This window comes from Podarcis erhardii, assembly GCF_964252035.2.
Source record: "Podarcis erhardii genome assembly, chromosome: 2".
Taxonomy (NCBI): domain Eukaryota; kingdom Metazoa; phylum Chordata; class Lepidosauria; order Squamata; family Lacertidae; genus Podarcis; species Podarcis erhardii.
The window spans coordinates 2,230,795-2,251,370 of NC_138498.1; the positions used below are offsets into that span (position 1 = coordinate 2,230,795).

The 20,576-nt window shown below is 47.4% G+C and overlaps 1 protein-coding gene and 1 long non-coding RNA gene across 2 annotated transcripts; one reads left to right on the forward strand and one right to left on the reverse strand.

The window, feature by feature from the left end:
* Positions 1 to 237: 237 nt before the first annotated feature.
* On the forward strand, positions 238 to 4,222 carry LOC309336245. The gene is made up of 2 exons (XR_014153929.1): positions 238 to 2,581; positions 2,682 to 4,222. It is a non-coding gene; the product is annotated as an uncharacterized lncRNA (long non-coding RNA).
* SLC48A1 (solute carrier family 48 member 1) lies at positions 1,266 to 19,039 on the reverse strand. The gene is made up of 3 exons (XM_081851890.1): positions 18,826 to 19,039; positions 6,013 to 6,180; positions 1,266 to 4,602 (listed from the first exon to the last, which is right to left on the reverse strand). Exons 1-3 carry the CDS (start codon positions 18,962 to 18,964, stop codon positions 4,466 to 4,468), a joined length of 444 nt encoding a protein of 147 aa, XP_081708016.1. The 5' UTR covers positions 18,965 to 19,039; the 3' UTR covers positions 1,266 to 4,465.
* Positions 19,040 to 20,576: the final 1,537 nt, after the last annotated feature.

Here is a 20,576-nt window from a genome sequence, read left to right on the forward strand (position 1 = left end):
TTTTCCACCTGGAAGCCATTTTTTAAAATCTAAATTGTAGGCCTCCCTTATTTGAAAATAATGAAGCCAGTCTTGCACTTTATCCTTAAGTTTCTCAAAACTCTGCAATTTCAATTTGTCGCCCTCCTGTTCCAAAATCTCCCAGTATTTTGGCCAGTTGGCCTCCATATTGAGTTTTTTCAGAGCCTTCGCTTCCATGGGTGATAGTCACCTTGGGGTTTTATTTTCAAGTAAGTCTTTTCAAGGCCCCCTCTGCACTGCCAAACCCTCAGCTGAAAAGCAGGCATTACATTGCTTAAGGATTTGCAGCGCAATCCTAACCATGTTTACTCAGAAGTAAATCCTATGAAATTTAGTGGGGCTTGCTACCTGGTAAGTGAGTTTAGGATTGCAACCATTGAGAGGAAACTGTTACTCAGACTCAGGCACAGCAATTTGGTACAACAGAAGCAAAATATTAAGCCAATTGTATGCATGTTGCATTGAATTCCACCTGCTGTCCATTTCTGAATAAGGAACACAATGAACATTTTAGCCCATGGCTAAGGTATGATCCAAGGCTGGGTGCCTGGCTGTGCTTTGCAATACACAATTGTGGGCAATGAGAAGCACAAACAGGATTTGCTTTGCAAAAGTCACACATCAGCTTTGGAAAAGAACTTATAATGCCACCACAAAACAGCAAACTTTCCCCATCTTCTCTGCAAGTCTCTCGTAACATTTGCCCTACTGCCCACTGCAACTGAACACTGAAGTCCAGCTTCTTGCAACCTAACTAATGTGGGCTTGCAGCTAACCATGGAGAGAAACCAGACCAGCCTGCCCCAAGCCTGTGCCCTCCAGCTGGCTGTCGGGCATCAGGTTGAGGACAGCAGAACTAAAAGGCTGGAAGCCCTCCACACACACACACACACACACACACACACACACACACACACACACACACCCTTGTTGTCATATCTGAGATTCTAAGCTCTTCAAAGGCTGTTTGAAGTTGTTCTGCTCCAATAAGAAAAAGGAATTTGTGTGAATTTACTGATGCCATGAGTTCCCTGCAGCCAAATATACTGACGGCTTCAGACAGGTAACCAAGACCATGTGTGTACTAGACCAGTTCTTACCAGGGGGGCAAAAACACACTTCATTGGCTCAGGAGCTCCCCAGCCACAGGGGTTTCTCCCTCCCTCTGCCTCTCTCTCTGTCTCACACCCACACCCACCCACACCCCTCTTGGCTTCCCTCTGCAAGAAATACAGTCAGACACCTTGTACTGTTTCCCCCCTTTATTTTTAACAAAAGTGGCATGTGGACAGTCTTCTCCCAGGCAAGCAGTTTGTGCACTGACTCCCCAATATCGCGTGCGCACACACAGAGGGGAGAACAAAACACACACTGGTAAAAGTTATTTCCAAGGGCGGAAGCAGGGGAACAGAAAGCAGCCTATGAATTGTACTGCAAAAGCAGGGCAACATCACAAGGTCCCATCCCCTAATGAGCCGAGGGCCAAAGTTTCCATGGAGAGCAAAGGACAGAAGGTAGGGGTGGCCCACCTCAAGCCCTCCAGATACTGTTGGACTCCAGCTCCCATCATGCCTGGCCAGTGCCCATGCTGGCTGCAGCTGATGTGAGCTGGAGTCCAGCACCTGGAGAGCACCCTGGTGCCTGCCTACCCCTTCATGCACTACAGATGGACCACTGACCTCCCCTGCTGGTGTGGCAGATTATTTTTCACCAGAGTGGCCAAGTCCTCTTTAGCTAGTCACCCGCTCTCTCATTAGCCCTGCTTGCCCCTCATTCCATTAAACGGGCCACGAGGCAACAGGATTTGCCCTTTTGCTTCTCCTGCATTTGCAAATAGATAACAATAGGCAGCCACCAATTTTCTTCTGTGCTTCTCAAAGTTTCTTGTTTTCAGGAGGGGGCAATCAGTGGACATCATCACGTGCTCCACATGGGGCTGCCATTGGAGATGGTTCAGAAACGTAAAGCTGGCAAAGAATGCCGCTCACCAGCTCCTGGTTGTGGGCAGGAAGTTGGAGCATCACACTTTGACTTGCTAGCTGCACCGCTTGCTTCTAGGCCCAATTCAAATAGATGGGGATGAGTTCTAAAGTCCTAAATGGTTTGGGTCCGAGGTACCTTTACAAATAGCTGTGCCTGCATTAACCTGCCAGTCTCTTAAGATCTACTTCTGAGGCCGTTGAGATGCCCATTTTAAAAACAATGAAGCTGTTACAAAGTGCAGGAGGCCGCATGAAGAATCCAGAACTCACTGAAAGGTGGGAAGAGTTGCTACATCTGTCTTCCTTGGGTCTCCAGGCATGTCACATGGGAACTGCTTAGCATTCTTTCATAGGCCCAGATTTAGATCTGCAATAAGCTCACATTCAGTGGGTGAACAACTCCTGCATCTCCAAAGGGGACACATGGTTCTCATCAAGTTGCTTCCAGGCAAACCGAGAAACAAGAAGGGCCAGCCACCACTTAAATACCGGGGAGCATACAGTGTGCAGGGTCCACACACTCAGAGTATAAGGATGTAAAAAGTTTATAAAGAGTGGATCCATCCCTTAGTCACATTGTCAAGTTTAAGGTTATGTTAAGAAATCTGGGCCCTAGTTTGGATGAGACCCAGGTTACCAGACACAAGCTGATGGTTACAGCTCTCTGTTTGAGAAGAGATGGGAAGCACTCAGCAAGCCCTCTGTGCCCAACGGAAAGATCAGCACTGCAAAGGGGAATGGTGTGAGCCGGGGGGTGGAGAAGAGAAATGGCGCCACAGAATCCGGTACTAGCAAAGGGTTCTGGGTTAAGAATCCTAGAATCATAGAGTTGGAAGAGACCACAAGGGCCATCGAGTCCAACCCCCTGCCAAGCAGGAAACACCATCAGAGCACTCTGAGCACAGTGGCAAACCCTCACAGGTGATCAGATGCAACAATTCAGACCCAAGTGATGCAGAGAGATTCCGAGAACCCATTCCTTCTTACAAGATCACACCCACTGCATAGAGCCACCTCTGCTCCTGGCCAGGCTTGATCTTAAAAGGTTAAGTGTTACAATAATAAAATGCAGATGTGATGCTATTTAATGCAACCACCAGTGGCTATCTTGGAATTCCTTAGTTGAAGTCCATTTTCAATTGATGGGGGGGAGGGTTTCAGGGGCCCCCCAGTCACCGCTAGACTTCAGCTCCCATAATTCCTGACCCCATACTGGCTGGGGGCTGTTGGGAGCTGAGTCCAAGAGCTTTTGGGGTGAAGGGGCACAGGGGTACCCCAGCCACCCCCAATCCTCAGGCATGAAACCTCCTCTTCCACTGACCCATCCACTCACCCTCACGTGCAAGAACCAAGTGGCTAATTACATATTTTGGTCCAAAGATATGTGTGAGACACAGATGACACACTCAGAACTGACTGGAGCATTAGAGTCTAAATAAATGCTTTGTTTCTGCTTTATAATGTAACAGTTTTAGACAATGGATACAAGGAAGACATTAGCCTCTGACCCTTAAAAGGGGGGCTGGGCTGTGGGGTTTGAAGGGTGTTTTATGTCACTTCCAAATTCCATAAGGCTAACCCTCAACAGCAGGGACATAGCTTCACCTGAACCAGGTATGGGGAACTCGTGGTCCACCCGTTGTTGCTGGACTACAACTCCCAGCATCCCTGCCCACTGGCCATGCTGGCTGAGGCAGTTGGGAGTTGGAGCCCAACAGCAGCTGAAGCACCACAGCTTCCCCATCCCTGGTCTGAATCTCACTCTGAAACGTCAAACCCAACAATTTAAAAGGAGCCAGGAGAAGAACTGGGCAAGAGGACTATTTTGGGCACAAAACTCCCCACGTTCTTCCTGCCTCAAAAGCCATGAGCAACGGCAAGACGACAACGGGGTCAGGGCTTCTGTTCAAAATAGCTTCCTCTTAAAATGGATTTGTGCCTTGCGCTTATGAAAATACATCTCTCTGTGAAAGGAGTCCCTTGCTTTCTTCACCTCCTTGGGCCTTCACCACACACCCGGCAGGCGGCAACAAGACAACGTTTATGGGTGGCGATGGTGGCTCTGCCAGTTTCTTCAGCCTTCATGTTGTTCCCCACCGCTCCAAAGTACAAGAGGGAAATGTATTGGGCCCAGGAGGACTTGGACCAGAACCTTGGGTCTTGCTGTGGACCTTGAACCATCTCTCCAAGCTGGAACAAAACGCTGGTGAAAGTTAAAAGCACACACATACGCACGAGACTGAGGGAGCAAGGCAGAGCGACAGGCTAAATGGAATAAGGAAGAGCGCCTACGGAAGCCAGCAGAGGGAGGGAAAGCAGAGGTGGACGCAGGCTCCTGCTCTCGGCCTTCTAGGGGTCGTCCTCCTTGCCAGCACCTTCCTGCCAGGGTCTGTCCAGAGGGGGGCCTCCCCTCCTTCCACGTGCCTCCTCTCCTTGCTGGAGTTTAAAAGTCTGGGTCTTTATTAGAAGTCACTGAGAATGCTGATGTCTGCAAACTCATTCCTGTACCGATGAGAGTACAAGCTGAGGAGGAAGGCCCACTTCCAGGAGATGAAGCTCCAGACACAGGACAGGTAGTAGCTCTTTGGGTCTTTCAGGGCTAAACAGAAGAACAAGCACCATTAATAATGTTAAACAAAAGAGAGAGAGAACAGAGCCTCCCTTGCTCATTACTGAAGACTCCACTGGATGAGTTGCCACAACCAAAGGAAGCCAATGGAATAAATGCCTCCTATGGGAATCACCAGGCAGGATGGACTTCAGCAGCGACGGGGAACCTGAGGCCCTCCTGGTGATGCTTGGCTCCTGCTCCTTTCAGCTCCGGCCGGCACAGAGGGGTGATGGGAGTTGCAGTAGCAGGAGGGTGCGCAGGATCCCTTTCCCTGCATTTTGGAAGGCCGGCACCTGAAGCTTCAGAAGCAAAAGCAAAGCTCCCCTTGGCTCCAAGTTGAAGCTAAAGTGGATCAGTGTGAAGCGCCTCCCCCTTCAAGGCAGGTTCCCTAACAAATTCCCCTCCCCAGTACACATGGAAACACTAAGTAATGTGAATGGGAATATATGAGCTTCTCTTATGCTCAGTTGGACTCCTGCTAGTCCATCTCTCCCAGTATTGTCTATTCGTAACAGTAGCATCCATGTAAATCAGGCTGGTCCAATGCGCAGCCCAAGGGCCACATGTGGCCTTCAACGCATTTTCTGGCGGCCCTCAGCATGCCACCTTCCGAAAGTTGGGCAGGTGAGACGCTGGGCTTTGGGAAGGAGGCACAAGGCTCTGACAGGGTCCTAGAGTCTTCCCTCCACCTTCCCAAAGCCCAGTTAGTGCTTTCCCAGCTTTGGAAATGAGGGAGGGAGGGCTCTAGGACCCTGCCAGAGCCTCGTGCCTCCTTCCCAAAGCCCAGAGCCTCATTTATCCACCTTTGGGTAGGCAGCATGGGGGGGCATGTCCAATTTTGGCCTTGCTCTCCCCAACTCCACAACCAGGCAGTGTGCGGCCTGTGGGTTCAAAATACGCTTGCAGCCCACTTGGTATAAAAAGTTGGGCCATCCTTCTGTAAATTCTTAGCCACAGAGACATTTTGGAGCCCTGCTCCCTAAGATTCTTCTGGCTGGAGATACCCAGCTCAGAACCTGAGGCATTCTGCATACAAAGCAGCAGCTGTGGCTTATCCCTCTATCTTTTGCACATGCCAATTTGCCTTAGACCAAGCCAGTCTACTGACCCATCGAGCTCAGTGCAGCTTGCTCTTTCCAACAGCGAGTCGCCAAAGCCTCAGGCAAAAGGTCCATTCCACCCCCACTGCTGCCGGGTGATCCTTTCAAGTGGAGATGCCAGGGACTGAACCAAGGACCTTCTGTGAGCAAAGCAAGTGTTCTGCCACTGAGGATTATGGACTGCAGAATACAGCATTTTCGGGAGCAAAATTTTGATTTTGCTTGTTTTGTTTTTGGGGCCACACAGAACCTACTCAGCTCTTGCTATAGCCGAACAGCAAATGCCTCCCCAACTTACACTGATGCTGTGAGATGGCCAAGGCCAGGAATGTGCAGAAGCCCACCAGAGAGATGATGCCAAAGAGGACGCCGACAAAGAGGAAGAACCTCAAGCCTTTCAGCCACGTCCTCCAGTAATCCTGCACGTACATCACATGTGTGATCAGGGTCCAGAGAGCCAGCACCCCTGGGGGAGCAAAGAAGGAGAAGAATCAAGAGCAATGGCAACACGAACTGCAGGGCAGATCATCCATCTCCAGACACGTCTTAGGCCAGGAGCGGGGAGACTGTGGCTGCTGCTGCTGGACTCCAAATCCCATCAGCCCTTGACCATTGGCTGTGCTGAGGATGATGGGAGTTGGAGTCAAGAAACAGCTGGAGGGCACTACACTGCCATTAAACAGAACAGAAAAGTCTGAGCAGGAAAATATATTTTCCAAAAACCCACCAAACACCTATTGTGGTTCTCTTCCACAATAGGGAGTAGTAATAATAATAACAATAATTTTATTATTTCCCTAGCCACTCTAGGCGGCTTACAGCACATATAAAAACATAGTAAAACGTGAAACATTAAAAACTTCCCAATGCAGGGCTGCCCTCAGATGTCTTCTAAAAGTTGTGTAATTCTTCATCTCCTTGACATCTGATGGAAGGGCGTTCCACAGGGCAGGTGCCACTACTGAGAAGGCCCTCTGCCTGGTTCCCTATAGCTTCACTTTTTGCAGTGAGGGAACCAGCAGATGACCTTCAGAGGAGGACCTCAGTGTCCAGGCTGAACGATGGGGGTGGAGACGCTCCTTCAGTTATACTGAGCTGAGGCTGTTTATGGCTTTACAAGTCAGCACCAACACTGAATTGTGTTTGGAAACATAATGGGAGCCAGTGAAGATCCTTTAGGTGTTATATGGTGCCGGCAGTCACTCCCAGTCACCAGTCTAACTGCCATATTCTGGATTAGTGAACACCTTTAGATCTCAGCACTTCAAATAAAATCAGGGAGAGGACACAGTGGAAGGAATGCCCTCCTGTGATGAAAAACAGCGCTGCAGACAGCCATCAGCACTGAGCGGGGCGGGGGGGACTGAGTGCAAGATCTGCAGCTGTTTCAGGGATGTACTGAGGGATCAAACACAGGTTTGAAAACAAACCTATGTAAAAGTGCCTGAGCTTTGAGAAGCAGCATGGAGGTGATCACTGTTCCTAGAACCAGGTGTTTTTATCCTTACAAGAGAGGAAATTGAGGGTGGTGGTGGGGAGATCCACTTTTACCAGTTCAGCCAGCCAAAAGAGGTTACTCTGTCTGAAGGGCTTGTATTATGTGCACTGATGTGATTTTGGCATTGCATCTCTGGTGCTCAGACCAGGTGTATTCAGACCAGGGCTGGGGAACCTTTGGCCCTCCAGGTAACGCTGGACTCCAACTCCATCAGCCCCTGCTGGCCTGGCCAAAAGATGAAGGCAGCTGCAGTCCAGCAACATCTGGAGAGACAGGGATCCCTCAGCCCTGGCATAATTGTTACACCCACCCCAAGTGGGAAGTCTAGCGTGGAATGTGCCCCTGGAGATGCTGCTGGACTCCAAATCCCATCAGTCCTGCCCAGTGGCTGTGATGGCAACTGTAGTCCAAAGGAACTGGAGAGCACAAGGTTGGCAAGGGCTGTTCTGGAAGAACCATGGATGTGCAATAAGACAGGATTCCTGCAAGTTTTAAGGGGTGGGGAAACAGGAAGTTCAGCAGTGCTTTGCCAGCTCTGAAGAAGGGGAACTTCCCAGATTGCAGGTGCCGATTTCCACAGAGAGGCTACAGAAACACAGGCTTCTGAAAACAAACACCACCACAGCCAACCACAAATGAACAGCCACAGCCTAGGCCAACCCCAACCTCTCTCACCACCAAAGGAACACAAGTGAACAGCAGAGAACCTGCAGAAGCAACGCTGACACAAAATATTAAGTAAAATAGAAACATCACCACCCAACCCCACCTCCACTCATCTTTTCCCCCTCCACCTCTTTCCCCCTATTCTTCCTAATGTCTCAACAAATGAAACCAATTTGTTGAAAAAAAAAGTTACCTGGAAAAAAAATGAGAGAGAGAGAGAGAGAGAGAGAGAGAGAGAGAGAGAGAGAGAGAGAGAGATTGCACACACCTTTGTAAATCAAGAAAATCTTTTTTTAAAAAAAAAAACACACATTAAAAATAATATTTTCAACATTGCTGACAAACCAAAAAAAGAAATGAAAAAGAAACAATCTTCTGGTCTACATTTAAAATAATATGGATGGTTTTTAAAAAAATGCAGGGTCATTCCAGAGGCTGCTTCTCTCAGCAGGAAGTGTGTGCGGTCAGAGGCTCCCCCTCACGTGTCAGAAACTGATTCAGCACCCAAGGCTGCCTCCTTGTGTTAGGGGACACCTGACACTGCACTTCCCAAAAACCATGACTTTGCAAAGGAATCTTTGGAAGGGAAGTCTTCAGGGTGACTTGGCAGAAAATGCTGGGCAAAACAAGAACTCTGCACAGCAGCCTCCCAAACTGAATTTAATTGAATTAAAATTGAACTAGGCACAGGGTTGAAGGATGTCACATAGAGGAGGGAGAAAGGTTGTTTTCTGCTGCTCCAGAGAAGCGGATACGGAGCAATGGTTCCAAACTACAAGAAAGAAGATTCCACCTAAACATTAGGAAGAACTTCCTCACAGTAAGAGCTGTCAAGGAGTGTGGTGGAGTCTCCTTCTTTGGAGGTCTTTAAGCAGAGGCTTGACAACCATATGTCAGGAGTGCTCTGATGGTGTTTCCTGCTTGGCAGGGGGTTGGACTCGATGGCCCTTGTGGTCTCTTCCAACTCTATGATTCTATGATTCTATGATTCACTGCTAGTAACAGCATTAAAGACCTTTCCAGTTCTCCAGCACTCAGATTGGGGTTTAGGGTCTTTGTTATCTAAGCCGTCCTATCACCCCGCTGGGGCAGAGTGGTAGCAACCCTTCCCCTGCAAAACATCTGGAGTGTACAAATGCCTCTTCTGTGTCTTCCTGCTACCTGACCCCTGGGCACAACAAGCAATTGTGAGAAGGCTGTTCAGCTGAGCATGATCTATTTGGTCCAGATCCAGGACAAACAAACCCTTGGCAGGATCAACTGGGCAGATCCACAATACAGTTGTTTTGAACTTTTTGTGTGTGTGTGTGTTTTTGGTCCTTTTCTGCATGCTGGAATGAGATAAGTGACATCAGCAACTGCCTGGCTGGAAAGGAGGAGGAAGGCATTCAAGGGAGGAACCATTCTGCAACCCAGCGCTGCCCCCTATCCCTAAAGACAGGGATCCTTTTGGCCCACACCCATGCAGCCTTGCACCCGGACTCATTTCTTGGTAAAGTCTCGGCCTGCATTCCTGAAACAGAACAAGAAACAAAACAAATTCCTTCCAGTAGCACCTTAAAGACCAACTAAGTCAGTTCTTGGTATGAGCTTTCGTGTGCATGCACACTTCTTCAGATACCACACTTCTGAAGAAGTGTGCATGCACACGAAAGCTCATACCAAGAACTGACTTAGTTGGTCTTTAAGGTGCTACTGGAAGGAATTTGTTTTGTTTTGACTATGGCAGACCAACACGGCTACCTATCTGTAACTAGAACAAGAAACGTTTGAGATCATTGCTCAAGACAGAAGCAGCCTTGCCTCCTTCACATTTTCATGTACTCTGCCAAAAACAACCTTCAAGATCATGCCTCCTGATAAATCTTTGCCCCTCTAGAAGCTCCAGCTGTCAGAGACACCCCCAATTTGAGCATCAACACTCCAGCAATAGCCTAATTTGAGCCCCAGGGCTCCTGCAATGCCCCCAATTCTGACCATGTGTTCCTGCCGGCAACTGCGGCTGTTAGAAATCACCAAAGCAGCCAGCTGGATTAACAGCTTTGACTGTGTGACGGCACCCTTTGGCACAGCAGTGGCTAAGAAGTGTGCCTGAAGGCAAAACTGAAAGGAGATTTCACACAGAACCTTCACCAATGTGGCATCAGGTTTGACGAGTAAGTCCTGGGAGTGATGAGATGCACGCAGTCTAACGCTGAAGCGCCATCCGGGAAGCCTCTTCTCCCACCCACACAGGGAGCATTTCTTTGCAGAGAATTTTACATATGAGCATATAAAGCAACCTTCTACTGGAGGCTGTTGGCAATTGGAGTCCAACTGCATCTACAGATTCCCCATTCAGTCTACATTGACTGCTAACAACTCTCCAAGGCCTCATTCCAGGTATTCCACAATGCCTAACATTTCTACAGTTGCACATGCTTGTTATACATTTAGGTCCCAAGTAGACAATATTTTCTGGTTTTACAGAATGCTGCCATCTACCTAACCAGGTGCTGTTGGGCTCCAAATCTCCTCCGTCCCAGCCAGCCTGACGTGTGGTCGGGGTGACTGGGTGACCCTGGGCTAGTTGCCATCTCTTAGCCTAACCTACCTCACAGAGTTGTTGTGAGATTGAAGTAGAGAAGAGGAGAACCATGTACACCTTGAATTCCTTGGAAGACAAAGGTGCTACATAAATGTAATAATTAATAAAAAACACCTGGAAGGCCACAGGATGCCCATCCTTGACCCAATCCCTTCAATAACAGGAACCATCTTGCTACAAAACAAGCAGTGCTCAGGGAACAGGCCAGCTTGAAAGGAGTGTGCCCTGTACACAATGCAATCCCCCACTTTTGCACAGCACACACCATTGTTTGCTTCTCCCGTCTTTCACATCCACACTGAACTTTTGATCCACTTGTCTGGCAACGTCTCCCTTTGGAGAAGATCTTAATCCAAAGCCTTGCTTTATCCAATCGACTGAACTACCTGCCTGACTTAAAAATAGCAAAAAAAGCTTCTTAAGAATGAATGTCATCATCCTGCAGGTTCATTCCAAGAATCAGGAGAGCGGCTTCCGCCTTCCAGAGCTCCACTCCCCAATTCAGTGGGGCACTTCCTTGAGATCTGAGGGGAGCTCCCATCGCATAAAGTAGGCATGAGGAAACTGTGGCCTTTCCAGAGGAGACTGGACTCCTAATCCCTGGCCATTATGGAGCTATTCACACCACGTAGGTCTCAAAGCAGTGTACAATAATAAAAAAACACCCCATACAATATACTTCATTTAAAACCTCAAGAATATAAAACCTCACAAACTTCACAAACTAAAACAAAATGTAAAATATTTGAGGTGCATTCAGGGTGCGAAGACCTTCTGAAATAAGAGTTTTGATCAGAGTCTGAAACTGGGTGGGGGCAGCGCCTAGTTAGGTAGGATAATGTAAGTCAGCACGTCTTGGTTCTCATGGTCTTGCACTGCTTCAGGCTGCAGGAAAGGGCTCTGATGCTCCTTTACAAAATACACTCCTACCCAAAAGTCCTTTTCTATGTGGAAGGAATTTGCTTTGTATGGATCAGCATTCAGTCATGTGAGCTGCCATCGGCTGTCTGAAGGAGCACAGCTCATGGATTTCCCCCTCAACCACTTACTTAGTTGATTAAAAGCAACTAAACTGCTTAATATTCTAAAATTGCTGAGCAGAAGGAAAAACAAAGTGCAACCGTTTCATTAAAACAAGCTTCAACATATCTGTAAACTACCGCAAGACTGAGCTGTAGAGAACACATATGAACAAAAGAAGAGCCTGCTGGATCAGGCCAACCCTGTTCTCGCTGTTGCCAAGCTGTGGGAAACCAGCAAGCAGGATTCGAGCACAAGACCCCTCTTCCCTCCCGTGGTTTCTATTCAGAAGCCTTGCTGCCTCCAACTGTGGAGGCAGAGAGCAAAGAGGTTTATTACAGCACAACCTTATTATGAGGAATCCTGTCTTTGCTGACTCTGGGAATGGATAATATTGAAAAAGGCAGATATAATAGATTTGGAAGGACATGAAAACAGATTTGGATGGCATGCATACTTATTGTATGAGAAAGCTAAGGTGCATAAAGGTTTTCAGAATCATCTAATAAGAAAATCAATCTTTCTGGTATGGGAAAAAGCCAAAAACACCTTGGTGGCTTTCCCCTTTAGAAGTAATATCTTCGAAAAAAGCGAATATGAGAATTAATTGGCTGACATATAGAGAGCTGGTGAAACTAAAAGATTATGAATAGATAAGGGATTTAATAATGGACTGGTTACAGTTTCACCAATTAAATGATATATTTAAGATAGATAAAAAGAAAATTTTAGTTGTGAATTATCAAGATTTCAAAAAAAATTGTTAGAAAATAATGTTAAATCATTATTTAAAATCATTAGTTAAAATGTATAGTTTGGTTTTTAGAGCGGCCCACAAAAGATGAACAGGTCAAGTCAGCAAAGTATTTGGGACATAATATTCAGATGGCAGATTGGGAAAGGTTATGGAAATCAAATTTGAAATTTACGACACATTGTACACTGAAAGAAAATTATATGAAAATGATGTACCGGTGGTATTTGACTCCTACTAAGTTAGCAAAGGGACGCAGGTGGCACTGTGGGTTAAACCACAGAGCCTAGGACTTGCCAATTGGAAGGTCGGCAGTTCAAATCCCCGCGACGGGGTGAGCTCCCATTCCTTGGTCCCTGCTCCTGCCAACCTAGCAGTTCGAAAGCACGTCAAAGTGCAAGTAGATAAATAGGTACCGCTCCGGCGGGAAGGTAAACAGCATTTCCGTGTGCTGCTCTGGTTCGCCAGAAGCGGCTTAGTCCTGCTGGCCACATGACCTGGAAGCTGTACGCCAGCTCCTTTGGCCAATAAAGCGAGGTGAACGCTGCAACCCCAGAGTCGGCCATGACTGGACCTAATGGTCAGGGGTCCCTTTACCTTTACCTTTAAGTTAGCAAAAATGTATAGGACAAGTTCAAATATCTGCTGGAAATGTAAAGAAAAAGAAGGTACCTTTTATCATATGCTCTGCTCTGGTCAGACCTCACCTGGAGTACTGTGTCCAGTTCTGGGCACCACAGTTCAAGAAGGACACTGAAACTGGAACGTGTCCAGAGGAGGGCAACCAAAATGGTCAAAGGCCTGGAAACGATGCCTTATGAGGAACGGCTGAGGGAGCTGGGCATGTTTAGCCTGGAGAAGAGGAGGTTAAGGGGTGATATGATAGCCATGTTCAAAAATATAAAAGGATGTCACATAGAGGAGGGAGAAAGGTTGTTTTCTGCTGCTCCAGAGAAGCGGACACGGAGCAATGGTTCCAAACTACAAGAAAGAAGATTCCACCTAAACATTAGGAGGAACTTCCTGACAGTGAGAGCTGTTCGACAGTGGAATTTGCTGCCAAGGAGTGTGGTGGAGTCTCCTTCTTTGGAGGTCTTTAAGCAGAGGCTTGACAACCATATGTCAGGAGTGCTCTGATGGTGTTTCCTGCTTGGCAGGGGGTTGGACTTGATGGCCCTTGTGGTCTCTTCCAACTCTATGATTCTATGATTCTATGATTCATATGTGGTGGACTTGTAAGGTAATAAAAGCATTCTGGGAGATGATATATAATGAAATTTAAAAATGCTTAAAATAACTTTTGTTAAGAAACCAGAAGCTTTTTTATTAGGAATTACAGGTACTGACATACCAAAGGAGCAGAAAATACTCTTTATATATGGAACAACGGCCACACGGATGTTATTATCCCAGAACTGGAAAGAAGACAAAGTCCCTACCAGAGAAGAATGGCAAACCAAGCTGATGGACTTTGCCGAGATGGCAAAGCTGACTGGAAAACTCAGAAATCAAAAGGATAAAAACTTTATAAAAGAGTGGGAAAAATTATATGTTATTTAGGAGACCACTGTAAGCAAATGGAAACAAGAGCAAGATTTTGACTCACTTGTAGTGTAAAAATTATTATGGACAATATGGTTTGATACGGATGAATATGCAGTTGTAGATGTTTAAAATGAGACCCTCATGGAGGAGATGGGGGGAAGTCTTGAGATTTGGAGAATCTCTTTATATAGATATGTTTTTACTAGTTTGTGTTCATTTATAGTTTGTATTTGTAAAATCAATAAAAATGATTTCATAAAAAAACCCCAAACCAAAACATGTTTTAACTGGCATGCCTCTGCACTGCCAAACCAACCCAAGATTCCCCGTCTGGGCATAGCTCCCAGCTAAGGCACTCCACAGCCCAGAGGTTCAGCAGGAAGCTTTCACTTACAGCTCACGGCGTCTTAAGACAGAAGACTGCAACCTAGCAAAATTTACTTCCAACTGTCAGAATGCTAGACATGGCAGATGGGGAAAAGCTCATTAATGGGTGGGTTCTCCTGCATTCTCTATGGATTTTGCACAAAGTCACATTCATGTCATACATTTAAAGCACGGTGATACCACCTTCCCCTCCCAAAAGAGTCTGGGAGCTGTGGTTTTTAAAGGGTGCTGTGAGTTGTTAGGAGAGCCCAGCTGCCCTCTCAGAAGTACGATTTCCAGAGTGACTTACCAAACAATCCCTCTTCACAGGGAGCACTGGAAAGTACAGTGATGTCAATGGCATCATTGTGCTTTAAATGTATGTTGTGAACGTGGCTATAGTCACATTGCACACAGACATGCGCAGGCCTGTGGGATTCCCATCCCCAGTGAGGGCCAGAACACCCAGCCAGGATGAAGACATAAACTCCAGGATGGTGTCTAGATTTGCTTCTGGCCTTCTGCCTCCAAAAATCAAGCCTATACCTACCTGCATGCTGAGGTCCAAAAGTAGAGCGGGGGGGGGGGGTGCTATTGGCTGGCAACGCCGTCATCCCTGACCACTGCTGATCAGGGCTGGTGTTCTAACGATATTTGGAGGGCCACGGGTTCTCGACTCAGAACACAACACGTTCTAATAGATTGTAAGAATTAGTGGCGATATATAAGTAGCCGTTTATATATGACAAATGGTAGAGCTCATGCTTTGCATGCAGGTCTCCAACCTCAGTCTCAGGGTCAAAATAGATTTGAAGGATCTGGGGACTGGAAAAGGCAACAGCCCAACACCCTAAAGATTCGCTGTCAGTAACAGTAGACAGTACAGTACAGTACCTTGGTTTACAACCATAATTCGTTCCGGAGGTGCGGTTGTAAACCAAAACAGGCTGTAACCCAAGGCACACTTTCGCCAGTGGGGCCTCCCCCCAAAAATTGTTGTAATAAAAATGAAAATGGGTTGTAATCCAAAAAAAGGGACACACACTTCCGGGTTTGATGTGGTTGTAATCCAAAACGGTTATAATCCAAAGCGGTTGCAAACCAAGGTACCACTGTACTGCAGAAGATGGAACAGAGGTCTGACTCTATATATACAGTCCTTCAATGGCTGTGCTCATTTCTCTCTGGTCGGGGACAGAGGGTGGCACTTGGGGGAACTGTCATCGTGCCACTCCTTGGTGTGTGGAGTGCCGCAGGGTGCGATACTCTCCCCAATGCTTTTTAACATCTTTACGTGCCCCCTCGCCCAGCTTGTCCGGAGTTTTGGGCTGGGTTGCCATCAGTATGCCGATGACACCCAACTCTATCTGTTGATGGATGGCCATCCTGACTCGGCCCCAGACACACTGATCAGATGTTTGGAAGCTGTGTCTGGATGGTTACGTGGGAGCCAGTTGAAGTTAAATCCTTTGAAGACAGAGGTCCTATGGCTGGGACGGGACGATATGGGATGGGGGGGCAACTCCCATCTCTTGCGGGGGCACAATTAGTGCCAGCACCGTCCGTTAAGAGTTTGGGTGTAATCTTCGACACCTCCCTTTCCAAGGAGGCGCAGATTGCAGCTATAACAAAGGCAGCATTTTTTCATCTCCGTCAAGCTAAGCAGTTGGCTCCTTACCTCTCTCGCCCTGACCTAGCCACTGTGATCCACGCGACGGTCACCTCCAGACTTATTGTAACTCACTCTACATGGGGTTGCCCTTGAGACTGACCCAGAAACTCCAGCGGGTGCAGAACGGGGTCCTTGGCACGGGAGCACATTCACCCGGTGCTATACCAGCTGCACTGGCTCCCGGTGGAGTACAGGATCAGGTTTAAGGTGCTGGTTTTAACCTTTAAAGCCCTATACAGCCTATGACCCTCGTACCTATGGGACTACCTCTCCTGGTATGTCCCACGGAGGACCTTACGGTCTTCAAACAAAAACATCTTGGAGGTCCCAGGCCACAGGGAGGTTAGACTGGCCTCAACCAGAGCCAGGGCTTTTTTGGTCGAGGCCCTGATCTGGTGGAATGTTCTGTCACAAGAGACTATGGCCCTGCAGGACTTGACATCTTTCTACGGGGCCTGCAAGACAGAATTGTTCCACCAGGCCTTTGGCCAAGGCACAGTCTGACCCCCTCCTTTGGTAATCCTCATAGAGCTCTAGCCCAATGGTTGCCATTAATTTGACTCTGAATTGATTTTAGAATGAATTGATTTTAGAATGTATTTCAATTAATTGATTTATGTAAACTGTGTTATTTTACTGTTGTTAGCTGCTCTGAGCCCGGCTTCAGCTGGGGAGGGCAGGATATAAATAAAAATTTATTATTATTATATAGGAGCTTCATATGTACTTAATAAAGAAATGAATATGGAGAAAAAAAGAAATGAATATGGCTGGCTAAATTCCTCAATCCTTTTAAATGTGTGTGTGGGAGGGGGTGGGGGTGGGGGTGTGGGGGTGTGTGTGTAGTGTTTTTATATTGTATTTTTATGCTGTGAACCACCCTGAGATCTATGGGTAAAGGGTGGTGTACAAACTGGATAAATAAATAAAATGTAATTAAATGGCAGCTGCCTTTCCCCAAATAAACAAAGTCATCAATCCTTCTCATTTAACTTGGTAATATCCTTCCTAACAGGGTAATAATGATCAGGTACTGAAAAACATTTCTAGGCTCCAAAGGCAGCACCTGAGTCATCCCCATCCCTTGCAGGACTGGTTATTCTGGTTCCCATTTTACAGACAGGATAGCCAAGGCCAAGGGATTAGTGTCACCAATGTCACAAAGTCAGAGAAGCTGGGATTTGAACTTGTGCTCCTTCAAGTCCCAAATCTCTCTGGTTTAAACCGGTTCATCATCAATGCTTTCAGAACCATGTTCAGAAATTCACTGGGGATAAAAGAAAGAAAGAAAATGAATATGATTCTCATGAAGGTGATAATGAGAGGGTGACAGTTGCCCTGACAACTACTACAGAAGTACAAAAAGAAAGTAGCCAAAATCCCATCATGCCATGCTGTACCCTGACATGACCTAACAATTATACGAGACACACGGTTTTCTCCATGCTGCCTGCCTACAAGAGACGATTGTGATGCTGGACAAAGGGGAAGAATGTATTCAAAAAGGCATCAGGAAAATACATGCATTGCAAACCACAAACAGGCTGCATGCAACTGCACTTCTACATGCAGGGAGAAGAAGTCATGCTTAGAGTGGCCTTGAGTTCAACAGGTGCCAAGTGCTGAAATTCCATTCTTTTAAGCCCTGTCTTAAAACTGCTACTTGGTAGTACAAAGCTGCTAACAATTTAATGCCGAAACCAAGCTATTTTTAAACATCAACATATCCATATTTTTGTAGAAGGTTGGATCCTAAATATTAGGTGCCCTGGTGGCTCTTTAAAGCCTAACAGCCAGTGAGATGCAGCAGTCTGAGTGTCAAACCAGGACCTGGCATACAAGGGTTCAAATCCCCGTTCTGCCCGAGAGGTGATCTTGGGCCAGCCAGCATCTCTCAGCCATACCTACCTCACAGGGTTGTTGCAAGGACAAAATGAGGAGAGGGAGACTCACACACAGCACCTACAGCTTCTTGGAGGAAAGATGCAATATACAGTGGTACCTCGGGTTAAGCACTTAATTTGTTCCGGAGGTCCGTTCTTAATCTGAAACTGTTCTTATCCTGAAGCATCACTTTAGCTAATGGGGCCTCCTGCTGCTGCTGCATGATTTCTGTTCTTATCCTGAAGCAAAGTTCTTAACCCGAGGTACTATTTCTGGGTTAGCGGAGTCTGTAACCTGAAGTGTATGTAACCTGAGGTACCACTGTAAATGCAGTAATAAACAAAATAATTGTCTCCCCCTCCACGCACACAAATTATCATACTGCCTTTAGTCTGAAGTACCGTATATGTTAGAGTGCTGTTAATGGTTACAGGGATAGGCTAGGAGCTCTTTGGGCATCAATGGGCCAGTTGCTATCTCTTAGCCTGGGTTGCAAAGAATTAAAATGTCACTCTGAGCTGTTGGGGCAAGGTGGATAAGTGTAACTAAGGACTGCAATATCCCAAGAACTGCCTCTCTCCATATAAATAGCATCCGAGTCCCTTCTTCAGATATAATAATAATAATAATAACACCAACAACCACAACAATTAAAAAACAGATTAGCTACAACTTGTCACATTTATACTCACCACAAGGGCAACTGGTAAGTATTACAACTAGAAAAAGCACTTAAAAGAATTCAAGTGACCTTTAGCACCCGGGGAAAGAACTGTAGGGACACTAGGTTGTTGTTTTTAAGGCTCTCCGGTTGGGGCAGCGAAGGGGAAATACTGTAAATCCAATGTGGATTGTCCCGCGAGGCCAGTTTGCAAATAACCCTGCTCTGGCTGCTCAGAAAGTTGAGGGGGCCGAGAGTCCCCCAGACCCCTTCAAGCTGTGGCCCCGCCGCACAAAAGCGAACCCACAGGCTGTGTGCTGCAAACTGGCCGCGGACTCGCGACGAAGCCCGGCGAGAAGGGGAGGGCGCGGGGAGAGAGGGGCTCCCCGGAGCGGACCCTTCCCGAGGCGGGCTTGCCCTGCGCCTTGGAAGGCGAGGCTGCGCGGACAGAGTCTTACCGGAGAGCCCTCCGGCGGCGGCGGTGTAAGGCTGCCGCAGGCTGGGCGCCAGGTTCCACACCAGGAAGACCGACAGCCCCGACACGCTCCCGGCCGCCGAGTAGGCCAGGCGGATGCCCAGCTTCCGCGTCACCGCCATCGCCCCGCCGGCCGAGCGAGCGAGCGAGCGAGCGAGAGGAAGGCGCGCTGCGCCGGTGCCCGTCCGAGGCCGCCCGCCCGCCTGCCGCTGCCTCCCCGGCTCCGCCTCCCTCGCCGCCCCGCCGGAGACGCCCCCTTCGGCAGCGGCGCCCAGCGGCCGGGGGGAGGCTGGGCTTCGCGGCCAGGCGCGCCTCGAACTGCCCGGAGTCCGGGCGGGCGGACGCCCAGCGAAAGGCAGCGGGGCAACTTGGAAGGCGGACTCCCCTTCCTGGGAGGTTTTGAAGAGAGGCTGGAGGCTCAGCAGTCGTGGATGCTTTAGCTGAGATTCCAGCATTGCCGGGGGTTGGACTGGATGACCCTCGGGGTCCCCTCCAACTTGACAACTCTATGATTCTATAGGGACTGGCTCAAAGTGTGAATTGGAACCCAGATCTCTCCTCTGAACTGCTTTGCAATCCTAAGTGGTGGTGGTTGTCTTTTTCAATTCCTGTATCAAATCAAAACTTTATTGCGGTCCAAAGACCCACCAAACAATTTCAAAACTAGATACAGTTTAACTGTATCTGTATCGTTTTAACTGTATCTAGTTTTTTAAATTTAAAGTTGTTACTTTTAATCCCCTCATTTCTGCTAAAGAATGGACTGAAGGCCAGTTTACAGATTCAATGAAAAAAGAAACAAAATCAAGGGGTCACCTTCGAACTACAAAATTAAAGACAAAAACCAACATCAGATAAGAGCTAGATTAACTGTGCCCCCCCCCCCCCCCACATATGTATCCATGCTCCATCAGCTTCAACCAGCATGGCAAAATGATAAGGGACTTGTTGCCTAACAATGTCTGGAGAGTCACAGGATCCCTTTTCCTATCAGATAAAGCCCATCCCGAGACCTTGGCCAAGAAGCTGGTTACATCAGATGGATTCACAGTGAGTCAAAAAAACTACTTAGAAATGGTTTGTTGGTGGCTTCTCAGCAGATTTGAGGGTGTGTCCAGAAGGGTTGCCAGTGCTGGGTTACACCTTAGTTCCCACCTTGTGGAGGCCCCATGGCTGTAGTGGGATAATATTGAACTAAGGAAGCTTGGTTGTAATTTTCTTTTGTTGTAAACAAAAATTGCCCTTTTCCCTTGTGGGGTATCCAAGAGCCCATATACAGTCCTTACATAGGTTCCCTATTGGTAGGAGAAAATAACAGAGGCCAACCAGAGAATATTGAGAAGCAAAGCAGCTAGTAAGCTTGATCTTTATTGATCTGTTGCAACAGGGTGCTCCCCTCACACGCAGGAAAGGAGGAGGACCCAGAAAAATGGTGTGCAAGGCCTTATAAAGACTTTTGAAATTCCCACCCTGTAGATCAAGACCACCCCCATACATCACAGAAGGGATGTAACCTAAGACCACCCCTCAGATATTATCACACCTTCACACACAAAAAGCTGTCTAAAACAGAACATTTGCATGTTGTTTTTCTCCTGTCGCTGTTTATCTCCTGTCTGGCAGGTTACTTGATTGGATTTCCTGGGTAGCCTGGCCATTCTTTTGTAGTGATAAATACTTAGTTCCCAGGCCATGTCACAGGCTCACACCTTATTCAAACACAGACATACGCTT

Bases quoted from the DNA above. Each gene is read 5' to 3' on its own strand.
- SLC48A1 (XM_081851890.1), bottom strand. From the start codon at position 18,964: ATGGCGGTGACGCGGAAGCTGGGCATCCGCCTGGCCTACTCGGCGGCC. The intron at 6,181-18,825 runs GTAAGACTCTGT...TTGCTCCCCCAG, and splicing joins CGCCGCCGGAGGGCTCTCCG to GGGTGCTGGCTCTCTGGACC. The intron at 4,603-6,012 runs GTAAGTTGGGGA...TCTTCTGTTTAG, and splicing joins GGCCATCTCACAGCATCAGT to CCCTGAAAGACCCAAAGAGC.